The sequence below is a fragment of the Lynx canadensis genome, chromosome E2 (genome assembly GCF_007474595.2).
Source record: "Lynx canadensis isolate LIC74 chromosome E2, mLynCan4.pri.v2, whole genome shotgun sequence".
NCBI lineage: Eukaryota > Metazoa > Chordata > Mammalia > Carnivora > Felidae > Lynx > Lynx canadensis.
Genome location: NC_044317.1, coordinates 12,253,466 through 12,277,489, shown reverse-complemented (window position 1 = coordinate 12,277,489; position 24,024 = coordinate 12,253,466). Strand labels below are relative to the sequence as shown.

Sequence of the window (24,024 nt, the reverse complement as noted above, 5' to 3'; positions counted from 1 at the left end):
CAAAGTGGATTAAAGAGTTTAGTACAAGACCTGAAACCTTAAAATCCTGCAGTGTATAATTGAAATTTGCTAAGATCTTAAGTATTCTCACCCAAAAGGAAAGGTAGATATATGAGGGGATGCATATGTTAACTCAGTTGTGGGAATGCTTTACAACATATATCAAATCATCACATTGTGCACTTTAAATGACAATAAAGCTGGAAGAAAAAAAAAAAAAAGAATCCTATACCCAGACAAGATCAGAATAAAAAAAAAAGGTATTTGAGCACAGACAGTGAAAGAGCCTGTCCCCGCTGTCACCTGTTGCCCCTGGTACTTAATGTGCTTATGACTTGGCCTTGACTGTTCTAACACACCAAGTTCTCTGCTCACCTGTCACCCTCAGAGGGGCCTTCCCTGACCACTGTAGCTAAATTGATGCAGGCACACATGCACACAACACACACACACACACACACACACACACACACATCTCACTGCTTGATACTTTTCTTGGTGATTTATAATGAAAATTTCACATGTACAGAAAAGTTGAAAGAAGGTTAACTTCTACATCATTTTTATGCATTTCATTTTAATGTAGATGTCAGTACACACCCCTCTTAATGCTTTAGCATGTGTACCATTAACTACAGTTCAGTATTTGCTTAGTTTTTTTCTGGTTGAGGTAAAATTTGCAAACAGTGAAATCTCAAATCATAAGTGTACATTCACTGAATTTTGACATGTATGTGCATGTGTATAAACCAAACCTTTCTCACGATAGAGAACATTTCATCACCCCAGAAAGGTCGCTCATCCCTGTTTCAGTTAATTGCTACCCCAACTCCTACCTCTTCTTGGAGATGTCACTGTCCTGATTTTTTCCATTACAGAGTTTTCCCTATTCTAAAGCTTCATATATTTGGAATCATAATATGTGCTCTTTTGTATCCTTCCTCAGCATGTTTTTAGTATTAATCCATGCTTTGCATATATCAGTAGTCATGCTTTTTATTGCTGAGGAGTGTTCCATTGTGTTCCCTTGTATTCCATGATGCCCATTCTATTGATGGACAGTTGGGTTATTTCCAGTTTTTGCTTGTTATGAATAAAGCTCTGATGAAAATTCTTACAAACATCTATTTGTAGACCTATGTTTTCACTGCTTGTGGGTAAATATCTAAATAAGGAATTGCTTGGGTCAGGCTATGTGTGTTTCATTTTATAAAGAACTACCAGACCATTTCCCCAAATAGCTCCTGCCAGCAATATCTGAGAGTTCTAGTTGCTCTTCATCCTTGCCAGCATTTGATGTTGTCATTCTTTTAAACTTCATTGTTTAGCAATTTAATAAGTAGAGGTGTGGGGTTCTCTGGAGAAACAGAACCAGTGGTAGTGGAAAGGAGGGAGGGAAAGACAGAGAAAGAGACATATTGTAAGAATCTGACTCATGCAGTTATGGAAGCTGAGAAGTTCCATGATCTGTCTTCTGCAAGCTGAAGGTCCAGGAATGCCCTTTGGCGTTGGTTCCAGTTCAAAACTGAAGGCCTAAGAACCAGGAGAACCAATAGTATATGTCCCAGTCCAAGGATAGAAGACCAGTGTCCCATTTCAGTCAGGCAGACAGCTGAAAATCTCTTTTTCTCCCCCTTTTATTCTGTTCAGCTCTTCTAATGGATTGGACGATGCCAACCAACACTGGGGAGGGCCATCTACTTAGTCTACCAATTCAAACATTAATTTCATCCAGGAAGACCCTCACAAATACACCTAGAAATAATGTTTAACCAAATATCTGGGCACCCCATGACCCAGTCAAGTTGACATACAAACTTAACCATCACAACAGACATGTTAAAAAATAGACACACACACACACATTAAATTGATTTTAGGTATCAGTGTGGCTCTCTTCTGATATCCACTTACGGGAATTTTCTTGGTTGCTGGGGCACCAGGTGAGCATCCACCCTAGAATGGAAGTACAGAGGCTGAGTCCAGAAGGGAGATACTGAAAAAAGCAAGTCAGAATTGCTGAGCCTTTCCCCGGTCCAGAATGTTCTCCAGGAGAGATTGACCCACACCTTACCAACTCCTAAATTGCGCATTGGTTTCCAGTTACTGCTCAGGATTTGGGGGAGAAAATGTGTGTGAAGAATGGGGCATCTGCTCATGGGGACACATCTCTTCAGCAGTATAGAAATATCAAAGATAGTCATCCTGTGTTACCCCTTGATCTTTCTTTTGTAATAAATCCCATTTAACCACATTCGTTTAGTCAAGTCTCATTTCATAGACAAACACCACAGGCTGTGAGAGGGAAAGATCCAGGCTGGAAAGTTGGAACTGAACAGGGCTGCAGTGTTGAGGGTAGTGCTCTCTGGGGGAGAGGAGTCTGCATCAGCCCTTCTTCCCCGGGACGGCAGGTCCTGCCTGGACGGCCTGGCTGCCTTTTCCCCGGTTGCTTCTTTAGATTTCTCCCTTTAGGTGATCCCAGAGACAGGCAGAACTGGGGCAGCGTTAAAATAGCGCATCAGCATAGGAGGGAGGGTCAGGGAGGGAACTGGGGCAACATGCAGAGCACACGTCCCGCCCCGCCCGAGAAATCAGGTCTTAAAGGAGAAGGTTGCAGTTTTGGGAAATGAGAAAAACTTTGGTTTACATCACAAGATCAGTGTCGTGGAGGACTGAGAGAGTCGTAACTTGAGCCGGTGCTCCTGTCCTTCCTCATTTGCCCCGTCAGAAGGACCCAGGTGAAGGAAGATGCATCCTGTACATGACCATGTGCATGTTTCTCGGGTCTCTGTTGGTTCACCTACCAGTGGGGCTTACCCTGACCCTGCAGTTACAGGGGTCAACGCCCTGCAGTTGGTGGTGAGTGGGGGCTTGTCTTCTCTCAGGAGCTCTGGTCTGTAGCCCAGCTGAGGATTCCCTCATTTACGCAATCTGCTATTGAAAGACAGGAAGCAGCTGGGCTCTGGCTGATCACATTCTCGTGGGCTGTTCTGGCTGTATAATTTTGGGCTGATCTGATGACAAGAGAAGGAACAGAAGGAGGCCTCCATTAGAAGGGCGCCTGTAGGTTGGGGCGGAGAAATCCTGTAGCAGCATTTGCTTGGTAGAGCCCGCCCGGCGCAGAATCGGGTAATTGCAGACAAATTCCCCTTGGTGCCCTGTCATTGATTCCTTCCTCATTTCGGGAGGTTGGCAGAGAAGCACAAGGAACCATGTAACTTCCTCACTTCTGCTGAGGCCTGGTGGGAGCAGACGATGGCTTCGGGGCCCCACGGTCAGACTTGGCCAGCAGGCCTGAGTTAGCTGACACTTCCCTCCCCTCCCCCCCTTATTGGCAAATATTGAAGACCCGACACGTGCAGGGCACTGCCTCTGAAAGAAAATAAAGATAGGGAAGGGAAAGCAGCTGGGTGTGCTTGTTGTCTGTCGCCCAGCTCCGGGGCGTGGTGGGCAGTCTGGTCTCAGATGCAGTTAAGGAGTGTCCCAGAGGCTCCACCTGTAGCTTTGTCGTGAAGGAAAAGAAAGCATCTCTTGTGCACTCTTCCTGAGTGCTGATGAAGGGCCCTTACAAAATCTCACAAAATTTCGTCAGTTGGGTGACTTTGCAGACCTTTGGTTTGTCTTTGTTCACAGGGCTGACTTTAATTTGGCTTGAACTGCTTTCCAAAATGGTATCAAAATTTCCTAGATATTTTAACCTTCAGATAGCTCATAAAGATCACAGTGTTTATCATTCCATAGGGCTGTTGATGCTGAATCGAGACTGGACAATTACAAGAAAAGATTGGGGCAGTAAAGTGGTAGAGTCCATCTTGATCATCGGATGACCTTTCGGGAAAGAAGGTGGGGACGATAGTTTTCTCCCCTTAGCTCTCCATCTCTCCTACCTTTTGTTGTTTATTTTCTATTTAAAAGGTAATTTGCAAATTCAGTGTCTTGAAACCAGTGCTACAGGCTCAGTGCCAAGTAGAAGGCATAGTTCCGTCCTTCCATAGTAACAGAATTCCCAGGATAAAAAACATTATCAATTGTTTCAGTTTATGGGATTATCCAGGCCCACGATGCTTCAGAAGAAATTGCTGGGACAGTGCGGAGGCTTTGAAGTTACTATTAAGTAACACCAGCATTTGTGTAGCATTTACCATCCTTTTGCCCTATAACGCCTCCTCCTTAGACCAGCCTGCCTGTCGCACAGCCCGGCAAGCAGAGCACACGCTGGGTGGTCAGTCTTCCCGGGTGCTGTGTGCCTGCTCTGGCTCCCTGGCTCTGTCACCTTGGTGTCCTCTTTTGCAAAGTGAAGATCAGTACCCACTCTGTTTTATGGTAAGTGAGGAAACACATAAAGCCCAGTGGCTGCTCACAGTAACGATTCAATAAATGTGAGCTGTTATTTGTCATCGCAGGCAAGAGTGGGAGCCGTAGAGGCTGAACAGGGACCATTGTTCCACACTGGCAGTGTAGAAAGTGCCGTGCACAGTGCTCCAGAAGTTCAGAGGAAACAGGGTGGGACAAGCAGAGATAGCTCCTGCCCCTTCCCCTGCCATCACACTTGGCATGACCCGTGGCCTCTACGCCCTCCAGATCCTTCCCCAGCCTTCCTTTTCCTTCCTCCTCATTAAGTACTGCCGGGCTCGATGATACATTTGATTAGCTTCTTCGTGTGCTTTCAGGTTTATTATCTCATTTGATCCATTTTTTTTTTAAGTTTATTTATTTGGGGAGAGAGAGCACAAGCAGGGGAAGGGGCAGAGAGAGAGGGAGAGAGAGGATTCCAAGCAGGCTTTGTTCTGTCAATGCAGAGCCCAACTCGGGGCTCAATCTCATTAACCGTGAGATCATGACCTGAGCCGAAATCAAGAGTCAGATGCCTAACTGACTGAGCCACCCAGGCTCCCTACATTTGATCCTTTCAAGAGTGAGGGAAAGTACTCTATTTTTCAGGTGAGGAAACAGGTCTGGGGAGGGTAGATTACTTTCCACATCTTGAGCCTGGAAAGCCCAGGTGGTCTTGTCATTGCCCACTCACGTAATAGACTGAGTTATTTTTCAATCCCTACCCACCCCCATTCCAGAGGTAGGTGATTAAAGTGGCACTAACCCTGCTTTCACTAAAGTACAGGTCTCTTGCTACCACAGTGCTGCTCCCTCACCAGATGGAATATTTCCCAACCCACCTCTTTCTTAAAACCCTGTTCTGAAGTGTGTTTCCCAGCACTGCCAAGCAGTTGACTCAATTTCAACACTGTCTCCCTAGAGGTAGCATCAGACCGCACAGGTTAAGGGCTCAATCCCACAAGACCGCCCCCACTTCAGACGCCAGTCCCAAGTCCATGTTGTCGCCTATGCTTCTGCCCAAGTGGCTCTTAATCAGTGGTTCCTACGACCCCCTTCTCGGGTTCATTTAATTTGCTAGAGCCGCTCTCAGAATTCAGAGAAAGAGTTTACTTACTTGATTACCATTTCGTTTTAAAAGGGTAGAACTCAGGAACACGCAGATGGAAGAAATGCTGAGAATGAGGTATGGGGACGTGGCGTGGAGCCCCCATAACCTGTCCGGGGGGGCACCACCCTCCCTGAAGCTCTACGTGTTCACCACCCTGAAGCTCTCTCAGCCCTGTGATTCGGTCTATAGGCATGACTGGTGAAACCATTGGCCACTGGTGATTGAACTCCATCTCTAGCCCCTCCCTTCCCCAGAAGTTGGGGGCAGGACTGAAAGTTCAGACCTTCTGATGAGCTGGTTGGTTCCCCTTGGAACTAGCCCCCCATCCTTAGTGTACCAGGGACCTTCCCAAAGTCACCTCATTAACATAAATTCTGGTGTGGTTGAAAGGGACTCATTATGAATAACGAGACATTCCTTTTACCTTACTGGCTCTGGAGCTATTTCGGGAACCAGTGACAAAAGACCTTATTATGTTGGGGAATTCCCAGGGTGTTATAAACTCTGTGCCAGAAACAGGACAAAGACCAAATACATAGTCTTATCATAAATCACAATATCACACGCGTGGTGGGCCTTCTTCCCTGATGGAAAGGACTTTAGATTGCAAGCTAAGAAATCTGACTTGGTCTCAGCCCCACCCCCTCAGGTGTTTGAGCTGATGTCTTCCCTCAAGGCTTCTTTGTCTTTACAAGGAAGGTACTGGCCTAAACCTGGGAGTTTGTTTTTCTAGGACATAAATGTCCGGTGACATTTCCTTGTAGGCCTTCTTGTTGGGTGGCCTACTTCCCACTACCTTAGCTGTAACTCGACTCCCGCTCCTGCATTCTGGGAATCATGTTGGGATGAGGGGTGATTGATGCTATTATAGTGATAACCATGAATCTGTTCTAGTGTATCAGAAAAGTGAGTAATGTGAAGTGTAAGGCCTTTTATCAGTAGCAGCAGTTCGCTTGAGCACCTCCTAGTGACCGTATCAGGGCCTGGCGTTGGAGGAGAGGGTCCAGAGCACGTCCACCCTGGCATGCCAGCGCGGAGCCCTCAGCCTGCAGACAGTGTGCCAACGTAGCAAGTTTAAACTAGAAAAGTCCTGGGGCGCCTGGGTGGCGCAGTCGGTTAAGCGTCCGACTTCAGCCAGGTCACGATCTCGCGGTCCGTGAGTTCGAGCCCCGCGTCGGGCTCTGGGCTGATGGCTCAGAGCCTGGAGCCTGTTTCCGATTCTGTGTCTCCCTCTCTCTCTGCCCCTCCCCCGTTCATGCTCTGTCTCTCTCTGTCCCAAAAATAAATAAACGTTGAAAAAAAAAATTAAAAAAAAAAAAATAAACTAGAAAAGTCCTGTAGTCACCAAGTCGTAAAACCTTGGTCTTTTGAGTCAGAAAAAAAAGATGAAGGAATCTCTGAAGAAAATAAGACAATCTCCCAATGGTTGGTCATTCTGTGGGATGTTACTTAATACTAACTTCTTTGCAGGGCCCGGGCCTGAGGGCAGATCCAAGGATGCAGAGAGACTTAGGTTAGAGGTGAAGACATCCTTGTCCTACAAGACTCAAGTGCATTACTCCCTTGTCCACCACATATGCCACACTGGGTCTGTAGATTTCTAACCTGAGTTAGAAAAGAATCAGCCTGACACATCTGAGATCTGGTTTTGGCTGAAAATTTAGAATGGACCCTCTCTCACCATGTTTCTTTACAGTCTTCTGGTTTTGTTATTAATAGATTCATAACCACCCAGAGATCAGAAAATACAGCCCTTGGATTGATAGCATTTGCAAGACTTTTAGTTTTTTTTTTTTTAATTTATTTAGTGTGTGTGTGTGTGTGTGTGTGTGTGTGTGAGAGAGAGAGAGAGAGAGAGAGAGAGAGAGAGAGAGAGAATCCCGAGCAATCTCCACGCTGTCATTGCAGAGCCCAGTGAGTGGCTCAAGTTCCCCAACTGCAAGATCATGACCTGAGCAGAAACCAAGAGTCAGACACTTAGCTGACTGAGCCACCCTGGCACCCCACCAGACATTTTAGCTGAGACACAGGATGCTAACGATCTTTGAGGGAAAGGGTTGGGGGAATGGGGACTGTGCCATGGAGTGAGGTCCACTTTGTCTGTTCTTAACCGGACCCTGGATTTTCTGTCTGGTCCTATAGATCATTGTCACTGAAAAGAGGAGGGTTTGGAGAAGACTTTAAGCAAAGTATGTGTGCCTTACACGGGAACACGGGAGCTGGCTTGCTTCCTGTCTCAGCACCAGCAGCTGTCAAAGTGCAGGGCTTTCCATACAGAATGAACAAGGCCCTGGGAGAGACACTGTCCGGGAGGGAGCAGCTGACAGTCAGTACAAGCCCTCAGCCTGTTATCTATTTGAGAAGAAATTGTTGCTGCCCGATATTACCAGCATCCCATGAAACTGTGCATGGAACACTTCAACTAAGAGTTTAACAGGAGAGTCAAACCTTGACAACAGTATTTAGCTGTGCCGTCACGGACCTAAGATGTCCAAGCTGCGTGGGAATTGTGGTCATAAAAGAGAGAGGCTGTGACGTATGAAATTTGATGTGGACAAATAAGTAATAACTTGCTGATGGTCTTAGATCTTCCTGGTAGAAAAGAAAAGAAATGATCACTTGAAAATAATTTCAATAAAAATTAAAATGGGGGAAATTGGAGATCGTTTATCTTTAAAAAGTTGTTCAGGGGCGCCTGGGTGGCTCAGTCAGTTAAGCGTCCGACTTCGGCTCAGGTCATGATCTCGCGGTTTGTGGGTTCGAGCCCCGCATCGGGCTCTGTGCTGATAGCTCAGAGCCTGGAGCCTGTTTCGGATTCTGTGTCTCCTTCTCTCTCTGCCCCTCCCCCACTCACGCTCTGTCTCCCTCTGTCTCAAAAATAAATAAACATTTAAAAAAATTTTTTTAAGTTGTTTATAAAAAAATAACTCAAGGGACTATGTTTGATTCATGGAGTGCAGCTCAGAAGATTCTCAACCAAAATCTCCAATAATTGGGCACAGTTCTGGTAAAACTCCTTGGCTGTCTAAGCAGTCCAGACTTCCTTGGGAGGGGGACGGCAGGGTCATGACGCCCTGTGTTTGCCTGGTGTAGTGGAACAGCTGTTCCTGTCAGTGGCATATGGCCAAGGCGTGCGTGGCATTTGGGAGGGCTCCAGAGGGCCACCCTGCTGCTCCACACTCTCAGGGGACAGCTGCCTGAGCCGCAGGGAGGCAAGGTGCCACCTGGTTATGGGTGGTCGAGGAGGTACGGCTCTATGCCTTCCTCCCACAGGTGATCAGCCGTGTGGTTTGGAGCTAGTGAGGAGGAAGGGTATTAAACACTTTGTTACTCAGAGACTGATTATTTGTTTGCCTGGATTTTATTCCTCCCTATCGCTGCTGCCCACTAGCGCCCCTGGGGAAAGGATCTAAATGGAGAATAAAACTCATACCAGCTGCCAGTGACTTCTGATAAGCTTCACCGATGGGCCTGTCGCAGGGAGAGCACTGGCGAAACAGGGGGATTCGGGAGCTGTGATAAATAGCAATTCATGAAGGAGAAATCGGGTCTAGGGTGTATCCAGATTGTAATTCTCCGTGTTGACTCTGACCCCCACGTGACTGTAGCCATCTTCGGTTTCTGTGTTTATTGTGGACGTGCTTGGTTTGGAGGAGACATTTCACACCGTTTTCCTGTCTTTCAGGTTTCAAGTGCCCCATTTGTTCCAAGTCTGTGGCTTCTGATGAGATGGAAATGCACTTTATAATGTGTCTGAGCAAACCTCGCCTCTCCTACAATGGTAAGGGCTTGGCCGGGGGCGGGGGAGTCTCCAACTGAGGGTCTTCCCCAGTTCAAGTGGTTCTGGGCAACCTTTGCACCCCCCTTTCTGGCGGGAATGCCTGCGTGGTGTTGAGGAATCCGACTTTTGAAGGCGTCTCGGTGCCACCAGCTGGAGAGGCAGCCGAGCGGAGCAGGAAGGCGGCCCAGGGGTCAGGCCCGTGGCACCCAGAAGTCTCTTGGGTGCCCAGGCCTTCTGCCCCCTTAGTTCCTTTGCACCTCAGGTTGGGAGATGCGGCCTTTGCCCATTTACGCACCGGAGGGCAGAGGGCCTGGAGGGGACGCCACCTCTCCTTGGGGAAGGGGACCTCTGTGCTGCTGGTGTGCACGGAGTGCTTAAGCCTTGGCGTCCACAGCAGAATACATTCACCAAGTGGACACCCTTCAGGGATTCAAAATGCTGACCTGCCACCTGGTCGCTCCACCAAGGCCCCACTGCTTCCTGCTTCAGAGCCGAGCAGTGAACACAACAGGTAGAATCTCCAGGCCAGGCCATTCCTAATGTGGTGCCTCTGTGGACAGTGAGCATCAGCGTCTGCCTCCATCACTGACTGACTGGACGGTCTGAGAGGCAAGAGCTTAGCAGAGGTTTAGTTTCCAGGTCCATGAAATGGAGCTGTCAGTAACCTGGCTGTGAGGATTTTGTCAGAACAAAGTAAGATATTCACGCCTAAAACCCGTCAATACAGAGCCTGACCCGTGGTCAGTGCTCAGGAAGTTACAGCTGGCATTGATCGGAGACAGTCACCCTCAAAGATGTGAGCCCATCCACGGGCTGGTTGCCTTTCGTTTTCCAGAGTGGACTGACCTCTGTGTAGTGCTGGGTGCTGTGGGCTTCCACCCTGTGTTCACTCTCGTGTGCTTAGTCCGGTCCTCAAACCGTGTTCATCAGAGAACTGCACCTTCTGCAAGGCACTAGATCTGAGGGGGGTGTGCTCCGGCCCCGTCACGGGGCTACTTCTGGGGTTAAAGTCATAGCGGTGCTCGGGACAAGTTCTGTGATTTCTCAGAGCCTGTGGACTGGATGGGAGGTGAGCCTCTGATCGCTTGAACCCCCTCCTGACGATGAAGGTTTCCTGAGTAGATTCTCCTTACAGAGCGGTCCTTGGGCTCCTGCCTCCACACAGCGTTAGCCCAGGAGGCCTGATGATTCCAGATTGTTCCCTCGAGGTAAATCTGACAAATCTGACATTCGTTCTCCTATAAACACACCCTACTATTCTCTTATCTCTGATTTACTTGCTCAGCAGAAAGATCTTGAGTACATGTGGGCAGGCCGGTTATCTGCTTGTCTCCACGACACTCAGTCTGGTCGTATTTGCTCAGGTCAGAGGACCAGCCGCAGGGAACGTCGTGGCCCCACCTCTGCCCCCAGCATTTCCTTCCCCTTCATCTGCTACCTGGTGCCCAGGAAGCCCTTCTTCTTCCCTATGGACAGCCTCTCACTGTCCCTAGACACTGACCGCTGCCACATCTCTGAAACTTGTCATGTGAGCTCTGGGCTTCCTGTCAGACTCGTCAGCATACGTTCCTTAAAGGATGTTCCAGCTCTACTTTGTCATGTTCCTCGTCTCTGCCTGGGACCATGGAGGGAGCCGAGTTCTCTCCCGTGGCCCACAGCCCTCCCCAGCCATGGCCCAGAAACTGTGTTCACTTATTCTCCGCATGTGCAGAGCCCTCATGAAGACCGCTTTTTGTCCTGTGGGTTGCTAGGGAGGGTTCTCTGTAGACACTGCCTTGCTGTCATAAGAACACAAAGCTGCCTCAGAGTGGGTTCCACGCGAGAGGACTGGGCTCTTGATGTCATCAGGGAGAACTTTGCAAGGGCAGCTGTGGAGGACAGAGTGCTCTTGGGGCCACCTGAGTGAGAAGTACCCACATGCCCCATTAGGAGAACAGGCAAGGCGAGAGACTTGTAAGTGCCCGGTGCTGCCTGGAGCTCTCCTCCTTGCCCACAGCCACAGGGAAGGGGCCCTTGTCCCTCTCCCCTCACTTCCACAGGAGAGCCAGCTTGGCAGCCCAGCCTGAGCACAAGCCACCCGCAGAAGCCACACTCAGAGTCAGAGTCCCCTTAGAAGAAGAGGAAGTTGACCAACCAGCGTGAGACCCAACTACAGCTGTTCTCAGTTCTGTTCCATTTTCCACTCCTCCTCTAATTGAAGGGCCGCCTCTTTAGGATGTGAGTGTGTGTGTGTGTGTGTGTGTGTGTGTGTGTGTGTGTGTGTGTAAACTAGAGGCTCAAGCACCTCCTTTACAAAAGTCAACCCTTTACCACCAGAGGCAAGGAGAGGCATGTTGTGTCTGGTCCTTTCAGTGGAATTTGACTTAAGGGGATGGAGAGGTTTCAGAAATGGCGGGCTGGCCTCTCTGTGTGCACTTAATGCCTGATAGCCAGTCTCTGTGTTTTGTGAAGACATCTAAACCTTCCAGATAAGAGAAGGCATTTGCCACTGGGGATATGTATGTGGAGTGGGAGTCTCCAGAACTTGTCTAGGGCCTATTCTAGCTCACACAGAGCACAGGCATTTCAGGGACCGTAGGCCAAAGTCCCAGGTCAGGACATCTGGGTGTTTACTTTGGTTTTGCCAATAACCTGTTTTACACCTGATCTCTCATCATCCCCACCAACTTCACTTTATCTTTTCTATTCAAAAGAAATGTGAGAAGACTTCTTTACGTTCTTTAATCTGTGAAGTATAGAGCTCTCAGAATCTTCTGGAAAGTAGGCAAGATGAGGCTTTCTTAGTGAATAGAGAAAAGTGCTGTTTCCTTTTGAAGATTCACCAGAACTCCTGGTCACTCCTCTGGAGATTTCTCGTGTGTACACACACACACACACACACACACACACACACACACACACACTTTCCGTAATTGCTGGCACTAATTGGGGAAATTTCTAGAAAATTTGCAGCGGTTATGTAAGATGAAATTTAGTTAACCACCAAAGGAAAAAAAGTAGAAACCTCCTAAATGAGGCAGATAGAAAGTAGTATTTTTCTTATTATGAGGGTTGGCCTGAGCTGTGGATTGGAAAGCCTCCAGTAGCGGCCTGCCAGATTAAAAAAAAAAGTTTAGGAAAGGCAAGACTAGATTAACTGGTTCACCCAGTGCTCAAGAGAAATGTGCAGGCCAGTAACTGGTGCTCCCAGGGCAAGCACCTGGCTAGGAAGGCTTGTGAGTAGTTGCCCCATGCTGAGGGTGTAGGATGGGTGCAGGGCCCCAGAGCACTGAATGTTCCATCCTTCTCCTCATCCACGGGTGGCTCTGAGCTCAGGACCCCTGGGAGATGAGGGAGGAATTGGGGGGACCCACTTTTGTGGATAAATGCAGTGAGCTTGAATGGCCCTTTAATTTCTCTCTATGTGCAACATCTATTTGTGGTTCTGAGACCAGGGAACTCACCCTCAAGAATATGCACTCAAGGAGCTCCTGGGTGGCTCAGTTAAACATTCAACTCTCGATTTCAGCTCAGGTCATGACAATCTCATGATTCTTGGGTTCGAGTCCCACATTGGGCTCTGTGCTGGTGGCACGGAGCCCACTTGGGATTCTCTGTCTCCCTCTCTCTCTGCCCCTCCCTGCTTGCGCACTCCCTTTCTCTCAAAATAAATAAATAAACATTAGAGAAAAAAAAAGAATATGCACTTAAATTTTGGCCTTCACATTGCTCAGCTAGCAGTACGAGCCTTGAGATTGGATGGGGCAGTTGATTTTGCTATGAACAAAATAGAACCATAATACTGTCGGGGGCGTGACAGATGGCCAGCTGTCAGTGGAAAGTTTAGGGGGCCCACATTCCAAGACTAGCCAGGAGTCCTTGGCCCTGGTAGATTCTGGGGGGTTTCAGGTTCCTTTGCCAGCAGTGTTAAGGAGAGCTTGGTTGCTATCAAAATAGCTTCAGGAGATTGTCTCCCCTCAGCTTTCTTTCTTCTCTTTCTTTCTTCTTCTGGACCCATGCTCTGCTTCTAAGGTCCTAACAACCCTCTTCCCTCCTCTCCGCCAAAAGTCATTGCCCCCGACTTTAGGGCTCTTAAAATGCTGCATGCCACACAAAGTTTCTTTAATGGAGAGGGAATCTGACTCCCTAAAAAGGCAGGAATGCCTCCTTCGAGTTTACCCCAAGGCAGCAGACTTGTGTAAATGGTGCTTATCTGGCCTGTGTCCCTGCTGAGAGCCTGTGGTTGGCATGGAAATGCCTTTTCTTAGGCCTGGGGGAGCCAGGTCCTGGCCTTTGAGTGTGCCCAGCCCAGTGGGGCGCTGGCAGTGTCTACCGTTAGATGCTTCGGCAGTGCCGGACTCGGAGGTGTCGGTCCTGGTGCCCCTCCTACAGGAAGAGGGCTGGTGACTGGAGGGCCCCTGGGAGAGCGGGGAACCCGTGGGCAGGAGACCCACAGGGGCTTGCCGCAGTGGGGAAATCAGAATCGGGTAGTTACAGAAGAGACTTGAGCTGGGTCGCCATGGGGAGCCTCAGTAGGGATGAAGCCCTCCGGGCGCAAGCTTTATTGGCTGCCCCCTCTTGGCCACCATCATTGCAGCCCAGCCCACCAGAACAACTGGAGCGTGCCCCACAGTCTGGGCGTTGGGGTGGGGATGCCACTGCTGGGAGGGGAACCCTCTGCTCCAAGTTTCCCCTTTTCCTGGAGATTCCCCAAGAAGGGAGCCGGCGAAACCGGCGCCGATGGCACTGCTCCTCCCTGTCCCCCAGGAGACTGGGCCAGCAGCTCTGCCCTTGTTGAGGAGACCAGGCTCTGCTGCACCTGGGCAGGAAATGAGGCCAGGAGGTGGGGCCAGTGTCTCTGCGTCATTTGCTAAGGGTTCTCCCTCTGGCTCCTACCTTCCTTCCCGCCAGGGCTTTGACTGCCATTAAGCACCAGAGGAAATGCATTATGTATCGTCCTGCTCTCAGCTGCTGGCTCCGAGCTGCACCAACTTCAGCTTTCCCTCCAGACTGCCAGCAGAAAGGGATCAGTAGCTATTTGGGCCTTCCTGCCCCCTCCATGCCACCAGACCAGCCGTTCGGGCAGTCCCTTGGGGAACGTGGAGCCAGCACTCCACGGGGCAGCCAAGCCCCACATGGCAGCCCTACACCTAGGTTCCTCCACCCCCACGCCCCCCCCCCCCGCCGGAGCCCCTGCATGCACACAGTCACAAGAAGAGGAAGATCTGAAGTTGTGGGTGAGATGGGTGGTGTTTTCCTGCCCCAAGGGAAGAGACTCCATCACCTGGTCTTTTAAGGAAGGGAGGTAAGGTGGCCACGTGGAACTTGTCTTGGGAGTCATGGCCACTTACCAGCTGCATGAGCTGATCCAGAGACTCCCTTAGGGTCTTTAGGACTCATTGAGATGTTTCTGTGAAGTTCTGGCATACAGCTGGCCCCAAAGAAATGAAGCCTCCTTTTCTCCTCCTCCTACATCTTGCTTTGACAAATAGCAGCTGTCAGAGTGCCCCTCTACCCCGTATCTCAAGGCAGGAGTAGAAGTATGCAGCCACCCCCCAACCCCAGTCCCTGCCCTGGTGTCACCCTCTCCCACTGTGGTGCCAGAGAGCTTTGCCTCTCGTTCGGCTCCCTGATCCATTTGGACGGACAGATATTGGCATCACTTAGCACCACTCCCACTCAGACCAGACACTTCTAAACTCCCTCTTGGGCAGTGACACTGGCTTTGCACAGGGCATCAGGGACTTGGTGGGGCAGGGAGTTGGGGGGGGGGGGGCTTGTCGGGAGCCAATAAGAAAAAGGCAGAAAGCACAGCTTCATTCCTGTTTTCTCATCAACCAGCATCAGTTGAGGCCCCTCCTCTGGGGACATCAAAGGACGTTTGTGTCCCTGGTGGCCTCAATTTGTGCCAGGCCCAGGGTCCTCGGCTTTGTGCCTCGAGGTTCCTGACAGCAGGCAGCAGCCTCCCACAAGAAGTGTATGGAAGACTTGGAGGAGCTAGTTGATAGCCAACCGTCAGCCCTAGCCATTTCCACTCCCCTGCTGAGCTCCCACGGACATCTGGGGGCTGCTGACTCCAGGGCCCCAGGGATTGGGACAGGAAGTTTTACTCAACCTGCTCAGGCCTGTGGCCGGATCTGTGTACCGCCTGCCTTCCGCTGTGGGAAGAATACTGCTCCCTGGGCACCGCGCCGGGTGTGGGTGCCACTGGCTTCCCCAGGCTGTCAGGGCCCCAGCCCTGAGCTCCCCTGTCCCACGGGCTTCCAGGCCTGGTGCTGCAGCCCCAGGCTGGCTGGTGAGGCGCAACACCGCACTGTGTGCGAATGGTAATTGATTGTTTCTAAGAAGATGCATCTGACCTTCATGTGCTCAAGCCGGAGTCCTTGATAAGAAAAGGAACCACCCTGTGCGTCCTATGTCTTCCCCTAGTGACATCCAGTATGAAAAGAGGGGAGAGTCGAGCAAACCTCAGGCCTTCTCTCCGTTCCTGGCTCCCTTCCTATATCTCTGTCACCTCTGCTCTGGCCTGGAGCCAGTGCAGGTGGAGAGCACAGCCAGTGGCTCGGGAAGCTTTGGGGACCCAGGGAATTCTAACCTACCCATTGGGCTCACGGCTGGGGTATCAGTCAGTGGGGGGAAATGCAGAGGACACTAATTGGGAATCTGTAACGTTACTGCACCCCAGGGATAGGAATCATCCGTAAGTGGGGAGGAAGGGAGGAACCATGAAACGGGGCTGGGGCCCAGACTCACTTTCCCCCTGGGACGCCTGAGGCGGAGAGGGCTCCCAGGAAGGTCCGTCGTAAAACCCTGCCCCCTCAAAGCTAGACTGTTTTCCTTCCCATCTTTATTGGGGTGTTTTCCTCCGGTGTTTTATTATGAAACTATGAAACATACAGCAGACTTTGAGGGTTTTGCAGTGAACACGCAGAGAACCCAGAGTCTGGAGTCTGCGTCTTACGGTACTTGCTCTGTCACACCTCTGTCCACCAGCCCATCCTATCTTTTGATGCATTTCAGAGCCGAATGAAAACACCAGTACTTTTCTTTATTGGCGCTTTTCATTGTAAAAGCAATGCATGTGCAAACAAATTTCAAAATATATAAAGACATTTTTCTTCTAGTCCTCCTTTCCTTCACCATCAGAGTGTATATTCTCCCAGGCGTTTTCTCTGCCAACGCAACCAGGTGGATACACACATACATTTCAATATGGAGGGTATCTGGTGCTTTAAGAAATGGGATCCTGCCCTTTTACCGATCTGCCACTTGCCACATTCGGAGTCTGAGGCTTCCCTCCCCTTGGCAGACTGATGATGTGCCATTTGCTTTTTCCGTTCTTGTCACCCTTTCAGGTGGGCCTGTGGGTTAACCTGATGTTAACAAAAAGTGACCACAAATTGTCTTGGCCGGGAAGCAGAAGGTGACTTCTGTCAACAGCTCAAGTGCACAGGGACTTCAGTATTGACCTGGTCCTATCTTAGGCTTTTTCCTCAGGGTTCTTGGTGGGGAGATTTGAGGCACCTTAGCCTTCTAGGCCATGAAGAATTCTCGTTTTGAGAGAATTCTAAGGCACCTCAGAATGGCTTAGTTAAGCATCCGACTCTTGATCTGAGCTCAGGTCTTGATCTCAGAGTCATGAGGTCAAGCCCCTCATTGGGGTCTGCTCTGGGCATGAACGTACCTTTAAAAAAGGCGGTGGGGACACCTGGGTGGCTCAATGGGTTAAGCAGCTGACTTCAGCTCAGGTCATGATCTCACGGTTCATGGGTTTGAGCCCCGCGTCGGGCTCTGTGCTGACAGCTCAGAGCCTGGAACCTGCTTCAGATTCTGTGTTTCCATCTCTCTCTGTCCCTTCCCTGCTCACACTGTCTCTGAAAAATAAATTAAAAAAAAAAAAAAAAAGAATCCTTGTTTTCTAGGCCCCACATGTTTTCCTTTCCACCAAAGTCATCAGAGAGCACACAAAAACAGGCGGAGGAGGGCACCAAGCAGAGGGTCCCAGGCCCTGCGCTGCCACTCCCAGGCCCCCATCTCAGGCAAGATGTTTGATTTCTCTGGCTTCCGTATCCTCCTTTGCAGAATGGAAATAACACACATGCCCTGCCTAGCTCATAAGGTTGTGAGGCTCAATTGAACACACACGTACAACCTCAGGATGTATCTCATTTGGTGGTGCTCAAGAACAATTACAATCTTTTAGTAGTGGGGAACTGATCCTGCTTCAGGCTCTTTCTTAACATCCATAACCTCACCCTCTCGGTATTTCTCTTGTGGTTTGGGAAACTTCTGAGTAACCTTTGCTTCCTTCATCTCTTGCACCTGCCTTCCAGATGTTAGAGTTAACCCGGGTTCTGTCTTCGGCCTTCTTAGATGTCAGTCAAATCTCTTTATCACACATCTACACCCGTCACCCACGTCTCTCCTCTAAACCCCACATCTAGACTTGAATAGTCTCCCGGAGGTTTCATTAGTTTGTCCAAATGGAGATGCCCGGTCAGCATCCCCTACCCAGCTCTGAACTCACTTGTCTTGCCTGTCCTCCTCCTGGGTCCCCTCTCATAGTGACGAGCACCTGCCACTTGCCTGGCTGCCCTGGTCAGCACACATCATTCCTCCCTTCGTGCCCCCGTGGCTAGTGCAGGCCCTGAATCCATTGCTCCTGCATTGCCGCGTCAGCCTCCGCAGTGGGCCCCCCATCTCTGGGCTCTCTCAGCCCCTTCTCCAGTGGTCAGCAGAGACCAGATGTGATCAGACCGTGTCTCCAGGGCCTCCCAGTGAACCAGATGAAGCCTAGGCACCACAGCAGAACACGAGTCCGTCCCGAGGGAGTTGGTCCCACCTCCCCGTAAGACCCCGCGTCTCTCTGCAGAGGCCATAGCAAGCTTCCTGCGGTTCCCGATGCTCGGGTACTGTTCCCTTTGCCTGGGATGTCCTTCCCTGAACAGTCTCTGCCCTGATAAGGCAGGCATCTGCCATACCCTCACACCTGGGCCTGTGGGCATCGTCAGGCTTCCTAAAAATTCCCGTGCTGTTCGTTTTCATTTTCTTGTCAGCCTCCCCTGTGAGACTAGGACTTCGATCCTGGGACCGTGGCTTATTCACTGACTTGCCAGTGCCCAGAATGTCACAGAAATTTAATAAAGGGCTGCCGACTCAGCCATGGTGTCTCCCTATTCTACCCAGGCCTTTCCAGCTGTGGCTGTGCTAGGGGCCTGTGGTGTGCGGTAGCTTCCTTCCATTCATTCTTTTCTGTGGGGGGCCTTTTTCTCCTTTTTAAATTGAATTGCACAACCTAGTAGCGTTCAGGACATTCACAGTGTCGTGCAACCATCATCTCCATCTAGTTACACACATTTTTGGAAGAAAACGCCTGGCACGATTGTACTTTCGTGAGGTATCTAAAATAGAGTCCTTCTCAAAGAGCCAGAGGATAGCGTGGCAGTCGCCAGGGGCTGAGGGATAGGGAGACGGGGAGTCGCCTTTCAGGGGGTGTGGAGTTTCAGTCGTGCCAGATGAAGAAGCTCTGGAGAGCTGGTGCACAGCATTGTGCCTCCAGTTAGCAACAGTGTAGTGCACACTTGAAAGTCTGTTGAGAGGGTAGATCTTGTGGTAAGTGTTCTTACCATCCAAAAGGGAGAAAAAGAAAACCGCTCGCCCGTAAAAAAGCCACTCCCCATCCCCTCCCGCCCCAGCCCCTAATCTGCTTTTTGTCCACATTGGCCTGTCGTGCACATTTCATATAATGGAATCGTTCAGTAGGTGACTTTTTGTGTCTGGCTTCTCAGCACGGTGTTTTTGCAGTCTGTCCACATTGTGGCCTGCCTTGGTTCTTTGCTCCTTTTCACAGCTGAGTAATATTCCATAGTGTAGATGGCCCACGTCTGTTTATCCACTGACCAGTTGGGCGGGGCGGGGGGGGGGGGGGGATATGGGCTGATTCCACCTGTTGGCTGTTGTGCACTCACGAGTAGTTGCTGAGCACCTGTCTCTTCCGTTCCCTCTTGCCTCGTACCCGTCACCATGCTTTTCCAAACCAGAACTCCATGCGGCCCCTGGTCTGTGTGTCTGTCTGGGGGATGCTCCGTTCAGGGAAATGGTTTGCCTCTGCTACGTGCCTGTCCCCCTCCCAGCCCTTTTCAGCCTCCATCCTCTGGCCCCTCGTTTGGTGATTAATCCCATTTGTCTTCAGATAATTCATGTGCCGTGTGCGTGTCTTGTCTCTGCAGTACCTTCAGGTCAAGGTACCCTTGGTCTTCTGTGTCGCCCACAGAGCCTTGCCCACTTCAGGGGACCCAGGCGGTCCCAACCAGCTCCTAGACCCCTGCCTGCCTTGCACCACCTGTCTGCTGGCGACTGACCCTCTCCCACTCTCCTCTGTCCTCCCTTTGCAGATGACGTGCTGACTAAAGACGCGGGTGAGTGTGTGATCTGCCTGGAGGAGCTGCTTCAGGGGGACACGATAGCCAGGCTGCCCTGCCTGTGCATTTATCACAAAAGGTACGAAAGGGTCGGCAGGGCCAGCTCAGCCCCATCCGAGACCCCAGAGGGCTCCTTCTGTGCAGGTGGGGGAGAGAAGGACGGACCCTCAGCACTAGCCATTCTGTCCCCTTTGGTTGCGGGATGACCTCTCCTCCCTGCCAAGGGCTCTGAGAGGGGTCGAAGCAGAGGTCCGCAGATAGAAGGTCTGAACATGCCAAGTGTAGGTCAGAGCAGGTCTCTGGTCTGATGGCCTGGAGGGTGGGGGCTGACGGGGAGACCCGTGGAGCCCCACAGGTTGGAGGCACTTAGGACCCCACCTGGAAGGTTGATTCGCCATCCGTCTCCTTGAGCCTTATCTTCCTCCGCGGGCCCCTCTCCTCCACGGTGCGAGGACCGTCATCTGTGCCAGAGAGGCAACAGGGCGGGGTGTGCGAGCCACCCCTGCACCCGCCCCTTCTCCCCAGAGGGCCAGAGGCAGGAATAGCCACTACCTGTGGGGCCACGGCACTGAAAGCTGCTATAATTAGCGGGGCTGAGATTTGTCCTCAGGCTCCAGTATGAGCCTCGTTCTTGTTTCCAGCTAGAAAGAAGACACCTCCTTACCCAAGACAGGAGGACGCTCTGTGCCATCTGCTCTCGGCTCCTTGAGTCCCAGAGCTTCTCCTGACACGCGGGCTTTTCCAAAGCCCGATTCACAGGGCTGTTGGCCACGAGGTGGTTGTGGCGCCTGGTACCCAGACGTGGCCGGTTTATGAGAGGCTCCAGGTCGGGGTGGGGTGAGGGGGTGCTCTTGGCCTGGGCCCAGCACAGATTGCTCCAGTGTCCCCAGAAGGCACCACTCAGAACCAGGAGATAGAAATCTTTGGCTCTGGGGGAGAACGATGCAAATTATCAACCTGGTTCCTGTCTTTGAAAATTACCCTATGTTGGTACATAAGTCAGAAAGCTGTTTTGGGCAATCTCTGTTACCTGTCTGGTTCAAATGGTCCTTTCTGTGAACATTGGACACCAGGGTTTCACTGTTAGCCTCCTGTCTGGCCCTCCCCAGCAATGTCCCTAAGCTGGAGGGCTGGGCCTCCCCTTCCCACTTCTCTGGAACAGGCTCCATGCCGTGTGCCCACCACAGCTGACCAAGCTCCGTAGAGCCTGGGGATCTCCTGAAGGTCCCACCAGGGAGGGAGCCTCAGGCTGTCCCTTTGATGGAAGAAGGGGTTCCCGGGACCCCAGTGCCCAGAGCAACGGCCAGCCTGCCGGGTCTTGGTTTCCATCTGCTTGTGCTTTAAGCCCGAGAGATGGTGGGCTCACTGCCCTGCCTGGCCCTCCAGCTCTCACCTTCCCCCTGGTAGCTGTTGCCTCTCTCGGGCCTCCATGTAGGCGAGGCCTTGGTCCCTCTCAGGGCCACACTCGCCGTTTCCTGCCAGCACCCAGATCCACCCGATCCTGTACCCATCGTGCCGGGCTGATGCCTCGGGCTGAGCCAAGATCCGTCCTGGTTCTCTCCTTCCTGCTTCAAAAAGTGGGTGTATGGGGACACGCTTGTTTTTCCCTGAGGCGCGAGCAAGTGAGATTTAGCAAACTCCTGATCAGAAGCCTGACCCTTGGAGAGCGCCCCGTAAGGAGTGGCTTGGTCCACGGGTAACATGTCTCCCCTTGCCACCTCCCTGCCTCAGTTGCATAGATTCGTGGTTTGAAGTGAACAGATCTTGTCCAGAACATCCTGCGGACTGACCCTGCTGGGCTCGCTTGCTGACTCCTCTCAAAGGTGAGCCTGTGTTTGGGGGTGCTCTGGGCTCAAGGCCGAGGCTCGAGTCACTCTGGGGCCTGGAGGTAGGGGAGCATCTCGTCAGTGGTTCTGTGGGGGGAGGTGATTCTCCAGGAAGGACAGGAAGTACAAACTCCCATGGTTATGAAGGGGAGCTTCGGCAGAACTAGGTTCTTTGGGAAGAGGCCAGTGTGTGCAGACATCTAGAGTGAATCTCCTTGAGGAAGGTTCAGAAAGACCCCCTCGGAAAGTGCCGGGTGGGAGGGGACCGACACTGGGTTCTCACCAGCCCCGCCTTGTGCGTGAGGGGTGACCCGAGTCAGCCTGCGTCTCGGGGTCTCTGCCTCTTCGGGGACAGGAGTGGACATCAGACTTACTAAACAAGACACCCTGTGGGACAGTGCCCTGTCCTCTGTGGTGCTCATCAGTGATCACCTTAACCGCTGCTCTAATGCCCGCAGGCCACCTCCCTCACGCTCACACACGCACACTGTGCCGCTCACACACAGCCACACTCACACATACTCACACCCACATACTCTCGCCTACCCTCACACACTCATCAGCTTCCAGATGAATCAGCCACAGCAGGCCAGCACGACTACCTTTCCCTCCAGATGTGCACACGTGGTCCCCTGTATAACCGTCCAGTCTGACTGTCCCTTTCTTCCCCAGGGCACCTTGCTTTTCTGCTGACCATCCTCGCCCGTCCCCCATCCCACCTGTCCCTTGCGAGTCCTGGGCTAGCACTTTCTTTTTTTCTGGCAAACAGACAAAAACCCCAGGGAAACCAAAACCCTGACTCCACCTCATCTCACATCCAAAGGTTTTGGGGCCTCTTTTCTTCTCTCTCTCTCCCTTGTTTTTGTTTGTTTTGTCTTCCTTTGTTCTTCATTAGGTTTATTTTATTTATTCCAAGTAAACTCCCAGAACAGCTGATGATGTCAGACAAATCAGGGACTTTTGCTCTTTTTACCTTCCCCTCAAAAACTGAGGACACGGGGAGAAGAAAAAGCAAGGGTGAGAGTGAGGCAGAGGGACTGGGCCGGCGCCGGAGCGGGAGTCCAAATCCCGGTGTGACTTCTGGCTTCGGGCCCCGGAGCGGAACCACAGACGCCCGGCCAGCCTCGGCAGGATGCACGCGGCCGGCCTCGCCGACACGGCGCGACTTACGTGTTACGATCCACACAGGGACCGGCCAGCCCCCGTTCCCGAGAGGAGGCATCGGACACGGGCAGAGCTGAGCTGGGGACACCAGTGGGAACAGGGCACCCCTTCTGCACTGACTTCCAGAGAATGGTTCTCCCTTTCTCCCTGAGGACACCAAATGGATGAGAGCGAGTTTGAGAGAAGAAAGAATCAACCGCCATCCTTCCCCTCACCCCTCATCCCAGGAGGGAAAGGGCATTTTCTTTTTCACCTTTGAAAGGCGTTGTGGGTCTGTCTAAAGTGTTTACAAAAAAAAAAAAAATTATAAAAAAAAAGTCTAGTGTCGACTGGTGTTTTCCCTCGTGATGTTTACAGATTGCTGTCTGCTGCCCAGCTAGAACCCACTCAGTGACAGAACCGAGCAGGGCCACACGCCCCGATGGCCCAGGAGCAGGCACACGTGGCCTCCTCCCATGCCCGGCGCCCCCATCGGCCCTCTCCATCACCAACCACTCTGCCTTGGGTATTTTTGGGGTTTTTTTTCCTCCATTCTTCTGGCTTGGTTTTGCACATTTCTCCCCCAGGACCCTGATATGTAACTTTATTGCCAAAAAAAACAACCCGTCAAGGACCTACTCCTCTCCTTTTCCTTTTCTTCTTCCTCCCTCCCCTCCTGGTTCTGGTCAGTTCAGAGGATTTAACAATCACAAGTGTCCTGCAAAAATGCCTGAACATTTTTCTTAGACCCTTGTGGATTTTTTTTTTTCCAGAAAACTTAAACAGACAAAAGACTTATTAAAGGAATATGTACAGTTACCCCTGTTTTCAGGCACTCTGTTTGAGAACATTTTAGCCATTGATGTTCACACGTGGCATCAGCCCATGCAAGATAGGTTTCTGTATTTATATATTAAAATACAAAAAAAAAAACCTTATAAAATGTTTAAAAAAAATGTTCAAAGCTTGGAGAAAAAGCTTTCTTCATTAGTCAAGGTGTTTTGATATGGTATTAAAATGTCTAATAAAAGATGCACTGTGTGACTTTATTTTACTGAGGTAATTGTTACACGACCAGGAAATGGGGCTTGAAGGCCTGTCCCCCGCTCCCTCACCTACATCCTTAGCAACTTCCTCCAGGCTTGGCGCTGCAGGCGTGTGAAGTGGTCCTCAGAGCAGTCATGCCCGGGCAGGGGGACCTGGCAGGTCACACCCGAGTCCTTCAGATTTACTGACCCTCCTAAGCATCATGGAGTCCATCTGCCATCACCTGTGGCGTGGCTGTGACAGAACTCTTCAGGAAGGATCTGCGGGGGCAGAGATCGCGCAGCCAGCGGAGGCTGCAAGGATGCGGATTCCTCCAGGTATCGGCCCAGTCCCCTCACTCCCCCACCCCCACCCCTGCCTTCCTTCATCCTCCGCTCCCCATCC

General features: G+C 51.1%; 1 protein-coding gene across 3 annotated transcripts in view; it reads left to right on the top strand.

The window, feature by feature from the left end:
• The window catches only part of ZNRF1 (zinc and ring finger 1), a 105,584-nt gene extending 81,942 nt beyond the window's left edge, over positions 1-23,642 (top strand). Inside the window, exons 2-5 of one of the 3 annotated variants that reach the window (XM_030299725.1) lie at positions 9,129-9,224; positions 19,598-19,703; positions 21,356-21,447; positions 22,639-23,642. In XM_030299725.1, the coding sequence (XP_030155585.1) occupies positions 9,129-9,224; positions 19,598-19,703; positions 21,356-21,413 (260 nt within the window). In that variant the 3' untranslated portion in view covers positions 21,414-21,447; positions 22,639-23,642. The other 2 variants (XM_030299727.1, XM_030299726.1) reach the window with 2 other exon arrangements.
• Positions 23,643-24,024: the final 382 nt, after the last annotated feature.